The sequence below is a fragment of the Mauremys reevesii genome, linkage group 1, assembly GCF_016161935.1.
Source record: "Mauremys reevesii isolate NIE-2019 linkage group 1, ASM1616193v1, whole genome shotgun sequence".
NCBI lineage: Eukaryota > Metazoa > Chordata > Testudines > Geoemydidae > Mauremys > Mauremys reevesii.
In genome coordinates, this window is record NC_052623.1 from 343,566,343 (window position 1) to 343,584,090 (window position 17,748).

The 17,748-nt window shown below is 43.8% G+C and overlaps 1 protein-coding gene across 1 annotated transcript in view; it reads left to right on the top strand.

Moving 5' to 3' along the window:
- GRM3 (glutamate metabotropic receptor 3) overlaps positions 1–17,358 on the top strand; it is a 150,392-nt gene extending 133,034 nt beyond the window's left edge. The window contains exons 4-6 of the mRNA XM_039520416.1: positions 8–1,074; positions 6,289–6,463; positions 16,845–17,358. Coding sequence (XP_039376350.1) covers positions 8–1,074; positions 6,289–6,463; positions 16,845–16,918 — 1,316 coding nt within the window. The 3' untranslated portion in view covers positions 16,919–17,358. The remainder of the gene's footprint in view (positions 1–7; positions 1,075–6,288; positions 6,464–16,844) is intronic.
- The last annotated feature ends 390 nt before the right edge of the window (positions 17,359–17,748 follow it).

Here is a 17,748-nt window from a genome sequence, read left to right on the forward strand (position 1 = left end):
TTGACAGCTCCATTTAACCCTCCCAATGCTGCGGACAGCGTGGTCAAATTTGACACCTATGGAGATGGGCTAGGCCGATACAACGTGTTCAATTTCCAGTACGCTGGAGGCAGATATTCCTACCTGAAGGTCGGTCACTGGGCAGAAATCTTGTCACTGGACGTAGACTCAATTCACTGGTCCAGAAGCTCTGTCCCCACTTCCCAGTGTAGCGACCCCTGTGCTCCTAATGAAATGAAGAACATGCAGCCAGGAGACGTCTGCTGTTGGATCTGCATTGCCTGTGAGCCCTTTGAATACTTGGCTGATGAATTTACCTGTGCAGACTGCGGGCCTGGGCAGTGGCCCACTGCTGACCTGACTGGCTGCTATGACCTACCAGAAGACTATGTCAAGTGGGAAGATGCCTGGGCAATAGGCCCCGTTACCATTGCATGTCTGGGTTTTATTTGTACCTTCATGGTTGTGGCAGTCTTTATCAAGCACAACAACACACCCCTGGTCAAAGCTTCCGGCCGTGAACTGTGTTACATATTACTCTTCGGGGTCTTCCTGTCTTACAGCATGACATTCTTCTTCATAGCCAAGCCTTCTCCGGCCATCTGCACCTTACGCCGTTTGGGACTGGGAAGTTCTTTTTCAGTTTGCTATGCCGCCCTCCTGACAAAGACAAACTGCATAGCCAGAATATTTAACGGTGTGAAGAATGGTGCTCAACGGCCTAAATTCATCAGCCCCAGCTCTCAGGTCTTCATCTGCCTGAGCCTTATCTTGGTACAGATCATAGTGGTGTCTGTGTGGCTCATAGTAGAGTCCCCAGGCACTAGACGGTATACTCTTCCTGAGAAAAGGGAGACTGTCATATTGAAATGCAATGTCAAAGATTCCAGTATGTTAATCTCCTTAACATACGACGTAATCCTTGTTGTCTTATGCACTGTATATGCCTTCAAAACAAGGAAGTGCCCAGAGAACTTCAACGAAGCCAAGTTTATCAGTTTCACGATGTACACAACGTGCATCATTTGGCTGGCCTTCCTCCCCATATTTTATGTGACATCTAGTGACTACAGAGTAAGTCTTTGGACATTTGTTTCTATAAATTGTGTGCATCACCTTAGCAGGAAGACTGGCATTTCCTTTCACTTTTGTGCTCTCCAGTGCTCCTAGCAAACAGTCCCTTTTCATTGTTAATGCCCTGCTAAGCATGAGACACATCAGCCATTGCTTTATATGAAAATGTTACTTTACTTCTAAGCAGATGATGGACTTGCTTTGAACTGTGGTTGTTCAGAGAATGTTTTTACACTAAACAGTAGATCTGGCTGATGGAGGCAGAAGCACATGGGCAAAATATTCATGCACTGGTATATTACTATGGATAGTCACAGTTACAATAGCTCAGACCCAGGTTCAGAAAACAGTTATCTAATAGAGGTGAACTTTAACTAAAAGCTGAACCAAATTGTACAGGAAACCTCAGGTTTACTAAAATGAGGAAGTATCAGAGGGGTAGCCATGTTAGTCTGTATCCACAAAAGCAACAAGGAGTCCGATGGCACCTTAAAGACTAACAAATGTATTTGGGCATAAGCTTTCGTGGGTAAAAAATCCACTTCTTCAGGTGAGGGAGGTAGCTGTGGTAGATGGTCCTTACACCAAGTTTCACTGTATTTATAAAATTGACAGAAAGGTGAATAAGATTAACTTTGCCAGAGGACGTTGTGAAGGCCAAGATTATAACAGGGTTCAAAAAAGAAATAGATAAATTCATAGAGGATAGGTCCATCAATGGCTATTAGCCAGGATGGGCAGGGATAGTGTCCCTTAGCCTCTGTTTGCCAGAAGCTGGGAATTGGTGACAGGGGATGGATCACTTGATGATTGCCTGTTCTGTTCATTCCCTCTGAAGCACCTGGCATTGGCCACTGTCAGAAGACAGGATACTGGGCTAGATGAACCTTTGGTGTGACCCAATATGGCCGTTCTTATGTTCTTAACTAAAAGACAAGACTATCATTAGCAGTAGAGTTGAACAAATGTTCTTTTTTTTTTTAATTCGGTGGCTGATCCGAAAAATCCAGAAAAAGAATTTCAGGTTAAACAAAACATTTTGTTGGACTCTAAATGATTTTTTTTCAGTTTTGTTGTATTTTCAGTTGTTTCTTATCCTTTAAGGGTTTTTTTAAACAAATCTAGCAACAGTTCTAAACAAAATGTCACTGGAAATGAAAAGTCAAAACATTTTGTTTCAAAAATAGTTGAAATGGTTAATTTGAACTTTTTCACATTTATTCAGCCAAACTATTTGCCAGATTCAACGTGCATTCACTCAAAGTTTTGGTTCCCCTGAAACTGCATTTTTTGGCAAACAAGCTACTTGACCGAAAATGTTTGTCCAGATTTAACTGACGGTATATGTCAGGGAGATAACATTATCGGGGAAATAACAGGGGAGTTAATAGCATCACTCGACATTAGGTCTGGCCAAGGAACAATTGTTTCATTTCAAAACTTGGTTTCATTACAACATGGAATGAAATGAGACCTTTTGAAATTTTTCCTGAGAGACAGCGAGAGACAGACCAGCCCCAGAAAAGCCAATAGCCTGGTGGTTAGAGCAATCATCAGGAATGTGGATGACCCCAGTTCAAGTCCCTATTCCAAATCAGAGGCTTAAATCTAGGTCTCCCATAATCCTATGGGAATACGCTAGCCACTGGGCTATTAGCTATTCTGGGGTTGGGTCTTTTATCTATCTCCAGAGATTCCCTCCTGGACCTGTATAACCTTGTCGTCAAAATCAACATGTTTCCACAAAACTTCTTGTTTTTGACAAAACAGCATTTTTCAACAAGAAGTGTAGTCACAAAATTTTCAACTGGCTGCACTCTACTCAGCCTTGGTAGGGCAAGACCAAGAATATTATGTGTAGTTCCGGTCTCCTTAGCCTAGGAAAGATATAGAAAGACTAGAGACAATACAAAGATGTCAAATACAAATACAAACGTCAAACAGAGTGAAAGTAAGAGAGCTAAATGTGTCTAGTCTAGACAAGAGAAGACCCAGGGAGACATGATTACAGTCTATAAATAACTTCAAGGTAACAAGAAAGGGATTATTTAGTCTCACAAGAAGTTAGGACAAGGAGAAATAGCATGCAGCTAATGAAGGAAAAGATCGGCACTGGGGAAAAGTTCTTAACACTAAAAGCAATTGGACAGTGAGGTGGACACAAAGTGTTCAGTGGGTGGGGACAGATAAAATGAGACATTAGTGGGTATGCTAGACAGAGTAGTCCTACAACGTGCTTGTAGGAGTAGATGACTCAAGTGATATTTTCCAACTCTATTATCTATCGCTGGGATTTGAAAGGAACCCTGGGGATTTGGGTGCAAAACCTCCATTGAATGTAACTCAGTTTTGGCAGTGAGATTTCCAAAAGCACCTACAGTTAGTCAGGTTTCAGAGTAGCAGCCGTGTTAGTCTGTATCCGCAAAAAAAACAGGAGTACTTGTGGCACCTTAAAGACTAACAAATTTATTGTAGCATGAGCTTTCGTGAGCACAAGTCTCATTGACTTAAGTTCAGGAAGGGACTTAAGTGAATGGAACTCTCATGTAGCTGCTTTGGCAGCTCCCACTCTGGGTGTCTTAACATTGTTAATCTCACTTAAATTCCACTCACTGATCCTACCGAATGGACTGAAATTTTATACATAATAAGTGATGCTTTTGTTATCTATAATCAAATGGTAATCTACTCATTCCATTCTCCTGTAAAACAATGCTGGTGGGGTCATTCTCAGGAGCTATTATTTGGGAAGTTGGTACCATAAACAACCAAGGAGACCTAACAACAACAATGAATAAGTGAATGGTGACTGGATCGAGCTTTTAATATTATATTTGAAACTGGTTTAGGATGCATGAATAAGGGTGAAAAAATGGGAGGCTACTGGGAAATGTATGCAGAGATTTGGGCGCCTTTTGAAAACTGAAAAAGAAATCAAATGAAATGTAGAATTCACCCAGTTAATTAATATAAATACCATGGGAAGAAACAAACTGTCCTTTCCTATGTTAGAGGGAAAAGGGCTATTTAACACCATTGATTTTTACACGGAGTTCCACTTTGATTTCAGGGGGTAGTCCCACTTCAGAATCGATGGCACAGTATGACCTGCTGTTATTAAATAATCACTCACAAATTTGCATGAGTTAGAGCAGTTAATGTATTGCATTTTTTTCAGCTGAAGATTCATCTTAGCCTAGCCTTAGGGGATGCAACTGTAAGAGATGTGCCGGAAGGGAAAAGTCTGGGAGTTAGATAAGTTCTAACACAGTCAGATGTTAAATTGTCCTACCACTCAGCTTACTGGGCTGTCATGAAAGCAGGTGGGTGGTAGTTTCTTGCTTAAGGTCGGATCCAAACTGCATTAAACTCAATGGGAGTCTTGCCTCTGACTTTAGTGGGCTTTGGCTCAGGCCAGTAGAAAGCAAGGAAAGAGGAATGAATGGAAATGTGGTGGGGTGTTCATGTTATCTCTGTGTCCATTCAGGTTCCTAATTGGTTCCCCCGCCATGTGGCATCTGAGCATATGCACTGAGCAAAGCTTGAAGTGAGCTCCTTTTGTAAAGGGTGATTGTGTTATTACATTAATTATACTGACCGTTGACTACCTGCTGCATTTTGTAACCACATGAAGAACACTCATTCTAAAAATACATGAATACATATAATGATGAAGAAGATGAGAAAGAAAGAAAGCTCGATCCTCTGCATGGATACAAATGGCTGTTGGTCAAGGTCCCTTAGCAGGATTGAGATAAAGCAGCCAAAGAAAAGACCTGTTTAAATTCCTAAACTTGTTTCTTTCAGCAACAGAAGTTGGTTCAATAAAATATATCACCTCCCCCACCTTTTCTCTCTAATGTCCGGAGACCAACATGGCAAAAATAACACTGCATATGACGACATAGGCCATCCCCTGCTCTAGTTTTTCCCTTACAAAGTTTATTTTGAGAGTTGAGCCCCATCGCAGTGTTAATCTGTAGCTTTGGCATGGATATAACTGAAGGCAGAACTGTCCCTACTTGTGTAATAATTAATTAAGTAATAGAGTTTGAGAAAATGTAATTGTACCTTTTAATTGAGGACTCTGCTCTGAAGGAAAGAGACTAAACTGAACCTGAGGCAGCCAACTGGCACCCAGTTATCACAATGATGAGTGTTGTTACATAGATGAGATTAGATAATGGCTCCCTGAAGCTGTAAGGACAAACATTGGCCCACTGGCTGCTTCCCCCAGAATCTTCTGACCCCCCATAAAGGGATTTCACAGCACAGAGAAATTGTGTCTACATTAATGTAGCTTTAAGACCCAGTCTCACAAACTGACCTGTTTGAGCAGGCCCTTATGCTTGCCCAAAATCTCACTGAAGTCAGTGGCCCTCTTCATGAATGCAAGGGGTTACTTGTCGCTTAGCAGGATTGAGGCCTTAGGCTGAATTAACTTTCAAGCGGATTCGCTGCATGGCACAGCCATCTTTTCAGACCTAATCTGGTCCCGCACAGCCTGCCTCTTGCCACACAGATTCCAGGCTTTACAGAAAGTGCTCTGCTTTGTCCAGGAATGAGGCAGAGATGCAGTGTTGCAGAGCATCTGACTAGCCTTCTTGTGCCCCGGCTAGCTGTCATACACTGAAGCAGGCAGCCCCTTATGTGCCGATCAGCAGGGTACCATCTAAGCCTTAGGTAAATCACTGGGAATCACAGGATCATGGGAGTTAGAAGTGGAACAAGTCAATGGATCATCCAGGCTAGACCCCTGCTGATGCAAGACTGAGATATGTTTCCTCCTACTGCTGTATTATGTCTGTTCTGGAATTTTGTATTTCTGCCTCTCGGTGTTATCTGGCTCAGAGTTTAGCATGCTGAAATACATAAACAATTTGCATTACAGTATGCAGGAACAAACTGTGCCATGAATGCCAGGGTGTGCTGTCTGATACCCTGAACTGCAGAAGGCATTGGACAGAGCTGGTTTTTTAGAGGAGTTTCCAAGTCATATCATTAGCACTTTCTGAAGCCACACTCATTTCTAGACCTTCTGAAGAGACAGCTGTGAATTTGGTACCAAGAAATCTATAGAAATGAAAAACAAATGGCCAGCAGTAAGTAGCTCCCATGGTGACTACCATGGTCACAGTCTGGCTTGCGGTACATGCTGCCTCGCTGCCCGGCATTTAACAGCTAAGCACTGACTTTTCAATAACTCTCTCCTAGGTGCAGACCACGACCATGTGCATCTCTGTCAGTCTGAGTGGCTTTGTTGTGCTCGGCTGTTTGTTCGCGCCCAAAGTGCACATCATCCTCTTCCAGCCACAGAAGAACGTGGTCACTCACAGACTCCATCTCAACAGGTTCAGCGTCAGCGGGACCGGAACCACTTACTCCCAGTGTAAGTAAAGAATCTGTCACCTATGTATGGCATGCCTTGTGCGGTAAGTGTGTTAAAGGATAGCTAGGGAGTTTTCATTTGTAGTGAATGAATCTGCAATCATTAAGAACTGCAGGACATTTTTGCATTCACCTGAGTGTGGGATTGGCTATGAACCACCATGACTACATCACTCAAGTCCGGTGAGAACAAAACAACCCTTGTTCACAGCACATGTGTTCTGCTCACAGTTGGCCTGATCCAAAGCCCATTGGAGACAATTAAAAAAAAACACTTTCACTGCTTTGGATCAGGCCCATAATTGCACATTGCCTGCAGAACCACAGTTCCTGTCCTTCTCATAACAACAGGCAGAGCAGATTGCCCTGGAGTCTTCCTGTCAGAACAACGTTCTGGCAGGATTTGGACCCCCATGGAACACGTTCTCAATGGCTGTTATTACCTGGGTTTCAAGAAAATCCTTTGAGTCAAACCACTCAGCTAATTCCCCTACAACACACATAAGGGACAGCAAAAACTGCTTCTGTACATCCAGTATGTGTTGCACCCCACATAAGTGTCACAACCTGGGATATCAATCAATGCATCAGTGCAAGAACAGTTCATCTGCTTTTCCCATCTCAGTCTCTTATTCCCAGACAGATTCACATATTTGGGATTTTATCAGTTGCTGTTGTTTCTGGCTAGGAAAAAAATAGGTCAGCTTTATTTTTGTTTTTGCCTTGTCAAGCTTAACTAGTCAGGGATGCAAGCAAACGGCACCTCATTCACAGAGTAAAGCAGACACAATGTCTAATCTGGAAAACCAATTGAAGGAAGACAACATCCCAGAGTGGGAGGGGGGATTGGGGAGGAAAAAGAGAAGGTTTGTAAGGATATTAACTATGAACCATTCACTGGGCTTAACAATATGATCTAAATTTTCTAATGTGATTAGTGGTTGTTAGTTTTGGGATGGCCAACTTGAGATAACCCAAAATAGCTGAGCACTCTCTGAAAAAGCTCTTGAAAATCTGCCCCTAGCTGTGAGTGCTGAGCACTTCTGAAATGTTTGCCAGCCTGACCTATCTAGCTCATCTAAGTTTTCCAAAGTAATTAGTGATTTTTGGGTACCTCAGTTTTTTGGGGGTGAGGCAATTGGAGACACCTTAAAGCAATGTTTCTCAAACTAGGGTCGCTGCTGGCGGGCCGGGACGGTTTGTTTACCTGCCCCATCCACAGGTCCAGCCGATTGCAGCTCCCACTGGCCCCAGTTCGGTGCTCCAGGCCAATGGGAGCTGCAGGAAGTGGCGCAGGCCGAGGAACTTACTGGCCACCGCTTCCAGCAGCTCCCATTGGCCTGCAGCAGCGAACCGCAGCCAGTGGGAGCTGCGATCACCTGGATCTGCAGACATGGCAGACTTTGGAAAACTTAGATGAGCTAGATAGGTCAGGCTGGCAAACATTTCAGAAGTGCTCAGCACTCACAGCTAGGGGCAGATTTTCAAGAGCTGCTGTCCCCGGAGCTCCTCACGTTTGGAAATCTGACCACTTATCAAGATGCCTAAATGGGAGCTGTTGTGTGCAAATGGTGTTTGAAAATGGGTCTTTGCATTTTTACATCATATTTTGTATCTAGATGGTTAAAAGGCTGTTTCTATTTAAGGAAACATTTCTGCAATTATTTCACCCTGGAATATGCTCTGCTTCTTTGCAATGGATACAGAATTTAAAAAAAGCCATTATTTGGCTCTGGTGTTTTCATGAGGGCGTCTGACACTCTCCTCCTTACTACACCTTTGTATAACACAAAGATGCTACTGTATTCAACTGAAACAGGTTATCCTGCATTTTTTGTCCCATCTATAACTACATGAAGAACACTCATTCTAAAAATCTTTAAGTCTCAAAGGTAAAGTGCAACATCAGAGCAAAAACTTCATCCTTGCCCTTTCTGATGTGAAAAGATGGCCACAAAACTGGAATATGAAGGACCTTGGGAGAACCTGGAAAGTGCTGTCACATGAGCCAGGATCCAAAGCTTGTTCAATTCAATGGGGAAAGCCCCAGTCACAGCAGTGGGCATGGGATCAGGCCCATAATGCTCTAAGCCACCAGTACAACTCCTCCACTCCCTCATCCTAGGTGGGTTTCCTCAGAGAAAAGTGAGGATCTGCTATTTCCATTGTAAAAAAAAAAAACTAGCAGGAAACAATGAGGGTTGTTCTCTCCCCCTCCGCCAAAAAAAAAAATTGTATTGAGATTTCTGCACGTTAAACATTTGAAAAGGCCAAGCATTTGTTTTGCAATTCACCTATAAGTATTTTTTTGGTGAAGAGATTTATTTTTAAAAGTTTTTTTTTTCCTTTGAACTGCACGGCCCTCATTCATAAAATGCCAAGCACTTGTCATCCAAACTGATCCTCACTGGTGCTATGGTCTCCTCTGTGTCTGCTGAAATTCTGCGTCAGTCCACATCCAATTCATCACTGGGGTGATTCTCAACATAGCAGCACTAAAGCTTGAGGACACCAAAAGAAATTCAATAAGCCCCTGACATCTTTTTAAAAATGATCCAAAGAATTGCCTCATCCGTCCTGGGCTGACGGCCTGTTTTCCTATCAGTCTTGACGGCACTTTGCATCAGTCACAAACGGCTTACCGCATGTCTGATCAATATTATTCATCCAGCTGCATGTTTTGCTTTGAACACAGCTATCTGAAAACCTAGGAGATGGCCACAATCCTTGCTCACAACCAGGTACTCTCTAGTGCTTAGTCTAAGGGACTGGGCACCAGAACTGCTGGGTTCTACTCCCACCTCAGCCACTGATTTGCTGGGTGATGATAGATAGGTAACCTAACCTTGCTAAGCATCCATTTGCTGCTCTAGAAATTGAGTCTAATAACCAGGGCCCTGTGTTATTTTTATATATATTATACACAGCCAAATAATTTGCTTTTGGGTTAAGGCACTGCGTAAGTCCATCCAAATGGCTATTTTCCTGCCAGCGTCACAGTTGGTCCAGCCAACCATTTGGCCTTCCTTCTCTCCGTAGATGTGGTTTGCTGTGTTTCCCCTAAAAAGGGGAGCTCATGTGAGCGGTTCTCAGGTTGATGCCCTTAGTAGGACTGAATTGGACTCTTCATTATTCAGGACAGGAAGAACGGGGGATACCTGCCACTGCAGGCCTCCTCTGAAAGGGAAGGGGACAGTGAGGGATGAACAGAGCCGGCTCCAGGGGTTTTGCCGCCCCAATTAGCCAAAAATAAATAAATAAATAGATAAATAAAAGCCGTGATCGCGATCTGCGGCAATTCAGCGGGAGGTCCTTCGCTCCCAGCGCGAGTGAGAGACCCTCCGCTGAATTGCCGCCGAATACCTGAAAGTGCCGCCCGCTCCGGAATTGCCGCCCCAAGCACCTGCTTGATAAGCTGGTGCCTGGAGCCAGACCTGGGGATGAAGCACTGCGTTTGGGAGAGCATAGAGGTTGGCTTTCATGAGGATGTGGTAGAAGCTATGCAGACGACAATAGCAGCTGCCTAACAGGAGCAGTTCTCCATTGCAGTCTGGAATATGTATGTAATGCAAACACCTCTCCCTGTGTCCCCCAAAACTGAGAGTCAACCCTTTATTTTACTTCTCATGCTGCTGCATCCAAGGGTCCACTCTTGTAAAGCTCTGTCATGCAGCAAGTACACCCCATCCCCCTTTGCCGAGGCAAGGGAATCATGGCCCCACAGTTAAGTCTGCCTGTCTGTCCTTAGCCTCGGCAATACAGCCCAATGGCCAGAGTCAGTATGGTCACCCTTGTCATCGGGGCAGTACAGCCTAATGGCTGAAATCAATATAATCACCTGCTCACTCTGGCTGTATGGCCTAGTGAGGCACAGTCAGCATGGCTGACCTCTTCAATCTGGTTGTGTGGTCTAGTGGCCAGAACCAATGCAATCACCCTCTCACTCAGGCTGTATGGCCTAGTGGACAGATGAAATAAGGTTTCCCTCCTTAGCGGGGTTATGTTGCCAATGGTCAGACTCAGGGAAGTGGGCCACCCATGGGTGGAAAGAGAGGTGCTGGGGTACAGGAACCTGGGCGCTCCCTCTCCACCAGGTCCCAGCCCAGGGCCCTGGTAGTGGTAAGTGTGCATGCCACTAGGTCAACAGGGATCCGGCTGAAAAACGCTGACTCAAAACCCGGTTTGTTAACCAGTCCACTGCCTAGTTTCCCTGGGCTTCTTCCTACCATATTCCCTGATGCTGTGGCCTAGACATCTTCAGGGTATCCGGTTTCCTCAGGTTGCACTACCTCCAAGTGACTCCGGCCTCCACAGGTATCCAGGCATCTGCCTGGGTCTCAGTGTCACCAGCTCCCACTATCTGGGGCTTCAGCTGCTCCCAGGCTGGAGCAAGCAGCATGCATCCTTCCTCTCCGGTAGTCAGCCTAGAATGAGCTGGGCTGCTCCCTTTTATACTGAGCCAGCACTTGGAGCATGCCCAGTAGGAGTGAGGGGGCATGGCTTCCTCTTCCCAGAGTGTGGGGTTAACCCCTTCTTGTCCAGTGAGGGGCAAGTACACCCCATCACAAACTCCTAAGCAGCTGTTTATTCCCCTGGAAGGATATTCCTCTGCTCCAATGGTGTGTCCTTCCAAGAAAAAAAAAAAGTTGAGAAAAACATATCCACTATTTTTAAAATGGTGTTTGCAACATGAAATATTGCAAGCGAGATGACCAAATCACTCCTGAGATCCTCATGATGATTTTGCAAACCTTGGAAGATCTCATCAGAGAACTAGTAGCCTTTTAAGTGCTTAGCCAACGTTTCATCAGAACAATCAGCGGCCTTTCTACAGTCATTTCTCCAGAGAGAGGTGTCGAAGTTAAGGAGGCATATACACACACACACACACACGTAGGAAGCAAACACAGGAAGTCAGTAGAAATTGACTTAGCTGCTGACAACCAGTTCTTGGATTGTTTTCCAAAGAAAAAAGTATATCAGTTCAGCAAAGATAAAAGAGTTTGTAAATTATATACATCACTTACTTAGCACTGTTGTCAGTAGCTACCGATGTGGTGCTCTTCTCTTGTTTGATGATAACAGTCGTCTGCGTGCGTGTTCCCTCTGTGTGCTGTCCCGGCTCTGCGCAGATAGCTGACACAGCAAACCCCAAGAGAACCCCCAAAGACCACAGACTCTAGTAAGGTACAAAGGAACCCGAGCCAGGTTTATTGTCAAATGAAGCACAGTAATAGTTTCCTATAGACTCTACAGGACATACTACGAATATGTGCCCCCTGACAATGGACACAGCTCAGTCAGTGGCGGGACACTCCACTGCCCCCTAGGCTGGACAAAGATACGTACTCCAGGACCTACTTTTATACAGTTACAGGACAGATTACTCATCCCTACTGACATATTGAAGTACAGCCCCTTGGCTCATTAGGGTGCTGTCTCCTCCTTTGATCATGTTGTTTCAAACAGCTAGATCTAGCCATCATGCTGTCCTTTTGACCCTGTCTTTAAGATGCACCTGCCTGTTCCTTGTTATGTCTGTGGAGTGTCCTGATGTCATCTTGGCACATGTTCCTCTTATTAGCACTTATGTGTGGATGCACCTGCTTCTAACAACCCTCTTCTCACCAACTTCTGTGAATGGGGCCTGCCTCTGGCTCACAGCCCAGCTTTTGCTTAGCAATGCCTGGAAGTACTTTGGTTCAGGCTTCAGGCCTCAGACTGGGCCTCTGATACAAGAGTTTATGTTTCAGGGTCTCATCTTACTACAAGCACTACATCTTTTCTCTTCCTAACACCTCAGCAAAGCAGGTACACAAGTACTCCTATAAGAACATAAGAATGGCCATACTGGGTCAGACCAAAGGTCCATCTAGCCCAGTATCTTGTCTGTTGACAGTGTCCAATGCCAGGTGCCCCAGAGGGAGTGAACCTAACAGGTAATGATCAAGTGATCTCTCTCCTGCCATCCATCTCCACCTTCTGACAAACAGAGGCTAGGGACACCATTCCTTACCCATCTTGGCTAATAGCCATTAATGGACTTAACCTCCATGAATTTATTTAGTTCTCTTTTAAACCCTGTTATAGTCCTAGCCTTCACAACCTCCTCAGGCAAGGAGTTCCACAGGTTGACTGTGCACTGTGTGAAGAAGAACTTATTTTTATTTGTTTTAAACCTGCTGCCCATTAATTTCATTTGGTGGCCCCTAGTTCTTATATTATGGGAACAAGTAAATAACTTTTCCTTATCTACTTTCTCCACACCAGTCACGATTTTATATACCTCTATCATATCCCCCTAGTCTCCTCTTTTCCAAGCTGAAAAGTCCTAGCCTCTTTAATCTCTCTTCATATGGGACCCGTTCCAAACCCCTAATCATTTTAGTTGCCCTTCTCTGAACCTTTTCTAATGCCCATATATCTTTTTTGAGATGAGGAGACCACATCTTTACACAGTATTCAAGATGTGGGCATACCATGGATTTACACAAGGGCAATAAGATACTCTCCATCTTATTCTCTATCCCTTTTTTAATGATTCCTGTTTGCTTTTTTGACTGTCGCTGTACACTGCGTGGACATCTTCAGAGAACTATCCATGATGACTCCAAGATTCTTGTTTTACACATGAGAAAAGTGAGAGAGGGGTTGAGAGACTCGCCCAAGGTTTGAAGAAGGGAGTCTGTGTCGAAGAGATTATTACGGGTCAGGAGTTCAAAAGGTCGCAGCTCTTATTTGGGTCCTAAATAAATTGACTAGATTTTTCACTAGTGCTGAGCATCCAGCTGCTCTCATTGGTTTAAGGTGCCAAATAGAAGCTCTGACTTCTTAACTCTGGTTCTGGTTTTATGCTTAGGACACCAGTTCTATGCTACTTTTTTCTTTTTATGTGTATGGCGCTCTAACTGGGTGTCCTGCTAGGGGCTTTCCCCTCACCCTTCCCCTGGTTCTTGTCATGCAGACAGAGAGCAGAAGACTAGAAATCTGAAGTGCAGGCAATGCAATGTTTATTGGGGAGATTAGTTTCAAGCAAGCCTATCCAGAGCTCTGATGCTACAGAGCCTTTTCCCTGTGTTCCTATTCCCACCTCCTCCTCCGCAGCAGGCCCAAATATACCTGCAGTGCACACCCCTGGTCCCATCCCTTACAATTTATGGTCATGTTCCATTTTGGAGGGTCGTGAGTCTGGAGGCTTGGTACCACGCCTTTTGTATCCCATGGGAGTGGTAAGGAGTGAGATTGGGTTCTGGCCAAGGCCAGGCCTTTGGCTTTTCATGTTTCTAGTATCTTCTCCCCGCTTTCCCCTTGCCCCCACAACTGGTTGCTTGACCTTGGCTTGAGAGAAGAGCCAGGCAGCCTTCCAGCATATACTCATATATTACTCTCCCACCATACCCAGTAACACTTTAGCTCTATCCCTGATCTTTTCTCATTATACTAACAAACCCATCTGCTTGTGGGAAATGCAACACACAGTCTGTGTTCACACATATTAGTAAGGAAAAAGAGTATATTTAAAAAAAATCAAATCCAAAATTCTACTTCAGGCTAACAAGGATATTAACACATCCTTCAGTAATTCATTTCACAACACTCATTTCTGTGTCTGCTGGACGCTTTGAGATCCCCACCTGGGGTCAAAAGACTTACACAAAATTAGCTTCTCCTAGCTGACCCCAAGTCTCACTGTGCCTAAGCAGCAGTCAGGTGTGTCTATTGTGCTGTTGTAAAGGAAATAAAGGAGAAAGCAGATGAAAGCAGCAAGCAAAGAAACAATGCAGTGATGTTTGATGTGGCATGATGTCACAGGATGCTGCCCTCCAGCTCGCCCCCTGGTGGCCTTACACTCAGCAGTCCTCAGGTTCTCTCAGCCAGTTACCCAGACTTAGCTTGTTTCAAAACACGTACCCCCTTTGTGGGGCCTATCTTAAGTCATTCTACAGAATGTAACTCGCTTCATTAGTCCCTCGAGGTCACTCCTCTCTGGGTCCATATGAGAGTTCTGGTCAACCCCCATCCCTGTTCAGAAGACCCCCCCAGCCTCCTTCCTGGAGCTGGGACCATGCTTCAGATAGTCACTACCTCAAAACAGCAGTCCCCAGCTCTCCCCCTTGGTTGTGATTTAGCCTACTTCTCCTTCAGCTGGCCTCTTTTTCCATCATTAGCCCTCAGCAGGCCAGCCTTCTCCTGCCAATGTGTGCCCTGCCTGGAGGGAGGAGGCAGCATTTATGTTGACCCCTTCTCCCAGCTCATCCCCAGTTGGCTGGGTGAGAGGCTAGTCTTGCCCAGCCCTCCTGGTCCCAGGCCCTTAAAGACACAGTGACAAGATTTCCTCCTAAGCACCCTTTATTCCTAACACTTCTTCCTCTCTATCAATATTTCCTTGGTCTCTGTATGTACATCAGATCTTCCAAAAATCTTAAAAGGACACACCATGTGACGGGGATGGGCTGACCACTAGGCACTGCTATCACACAAGGCAGTAACTCCAAATAACGTCAAAGCAAATAGATGATGAGGAGAGAGGATGGGAAAACATGCACCACAGACAAATCAGGCTGTCAGGTCACGTTAAAATGTGTTGCATAATACAGGTACACTTCCATGGTGATGTAGGAAACCAGTTGGTTGCTGCTATAAAAACTAAAGTGATATTACAAAGACCAGCAGAGCAGATATTTTGCCTTTAACAGAACTTAGGAACGACTATTAATTTTGCTCTCACTCCTAAAGGAGAGGTGTGTATTCTAAATGCACAACAGATGGTGCTAGAGGCAAGGTAGTTTGTTTCTTGCCATACGCCACATTTTTCTATCTTAGGTACTTATATGGCCCCCAATTATTGTAGTATCTGAGCACCTCATAACCTCTCAAGCATTTCTTGTCACAATACCTCTGTGGAGTAGGGCAGTGCTATTAGCTTGCATTTTACAGATGGGGAACTGAGGCAGAGAGAGACTAAATGACTTGCTCAAGGTTACACAGGAGATCTGTGGCAGAACAGGGAATTAAATCCAGGTATCCCAAGCCCCAGGCTAGCACCCTAACCATTGGACCATCCTGCCCTTCATTTGTTAGAGCATATAATTTGATTTCATAACAATTTAGTAAAGAGCCATCTTCTGTAGCTGCATACAAAGTTCATCTGTATTAAAAATAAGGCTCTGTCTTTACTGAATTGGTCTGAAACTAAGTATCCATCATCCATAAATTGCCTTTTACTCTGCGTGATCAAGTTTAAAGTCAATACTTGATGCATGCTTTTCCTTTAAATGCTTTAATGAAGGCATCAGGTTTCTCTGGGTCACTGTTATTGTTAACCTAATGTATCTTGGCAAACATGGCTTTGTCTTGTTGCGAACTGGCACATCAACGAAATTGTGTGCTAACACATTCTTGATGCCAAATGGACAATTCTAACTGGGATGGACAAAACGGTTTGCTTTAAAATTAAAATCCCTAGGCTTTTACAAGATAACACTATAGCCCAGTGCCAAGATGCAGAAGCATTTAGGGCCAGATTCTGACACCGATATTCACATTGAGTAACACCGTATTCCAAGAGTCACTCCACTGAAGCCAATAGAACTACTTGTCAAGTGAAGTGCTATTCAATGTGAGTTAAGGTATCATAATCTGGCCCTTATGTCTGGACATGTTTGACATCCTGAGGTCCGGATCTTGCATTCATGGAAGTCGATGGGCTCAGTGTGGGGGAGGGATAGCTCAGTGGTTTGAGCATTGGCCTGCTAAACCCAGGGTTGTGAGCTCAATCCTTGAGAAGGCCATTTGGGGAACTGGGGCAAAAAATCTGCCTGGGGTTTGGTCCCTCTAAGCAGGGGGTTGGACTAGCTGACTTCCTGAGGTCCCTTCCAACCCTAATATTCTATGATCCAGGCCAGAATGTTATCAAAGGGGGGAGTACATGTGTTGGCAAACTCACACAATTGTTAAAATGGAGAAGGGAAATTCTTTTAACATAAAATAACCCATTTTCCTTACATTCAGATGTAGGCTGACATGCATTACCCAATGCAAAAATGGACTGGATGAAGGACATGCAAGCTAATGAACTATTCCTGCAAGGTGCTGAGCGCTCTTCTCTCCCATTGACATTAGTGAGGCTGGATTGCATTCCACACCTCAGAGAGTCAGGCCCTAAAATAAGATATATGAAAAATCCAAGGATGTGATTTTTATTTACACTGAGGCTACTTTATGCCACTCTGAATAAATTAGAGTCATATCCACTTTAAGGCTCCTTTACACATCCAGAGAGATGTAAAGTGACCAGAATGTAAATTAGAATCAGACCCCCAATGTTTTTTCCTAGGTGGCTAATGATGGGTTGTTGTTTTTTTTTCTCCTTTCTCTTCCAGCATCTGCTAGTATGTATGTTCCGACAGTCTGCAATGGACGGGAAGTCCTAGATTCTACCACCTCATCTCTGTGATTGTGACTCGCAGTTCAGTTCTCGAGTTTTTAGACTGTTAGACAAAATATGCACATGTTGTGCACTCCAGAAAACAAAAAACAAAAACAAAACTAGTACCTTTTTTAGAAACAGTATAATAAATTATTTTTGAGGACTGTACAGTATATAGTGACGTTCTAGAACTTTTTAGACTGATTTTAGCGCCTCTGTTATTAACAGTTCTAAGGGACGTGTAAATAACCATGGTTTACAGCGCACATATTTCTGCAGTGTTGACTCAGAAGTGGGAGAGTGATTTGCTGCAAGCACAGTTGCAATGTTAGGTGACTTTCTTTCCTATGAAATTTTTTGTAGCTTCTTGTTGTAATTAACTTAGACTGCATTTTTATGTTATATAGAACAGTTACATTATGTGTAACGGATTGTTTTCTCAGCACAAAACCGCAGTATTAATATAAAGATGCCAATAATAAAACTGTAAACATTTGTCACCGTGGTTGTCTTCCTTTCATGGTAATTATGACTCAAAGACAATAGGCTAGATCCTCAGCTGCCATGAACTCGCACTGTTCCACCTTCTGGCTCCATGACTTTAATTAGAGAGTAAAGACATCTCATTGAAAAATTTCAAAGAAGCTTGTTGTTGAAAAATGGCCTGTTTTTCAAAAGCAAAAAAAAAAAAGAAAAAATTCTTGATGTTTGTGAACGTTTTTACAACGTTTTAAATGAACTTATTAATCAAATTATACTGAAACCATTATCAAAATGGTTATTGACAATTTTATTTGGTAGATAATTCATTAGATTGATGTATTGTTGTAAGGCACTCAAGATACCTTGATGAAGTA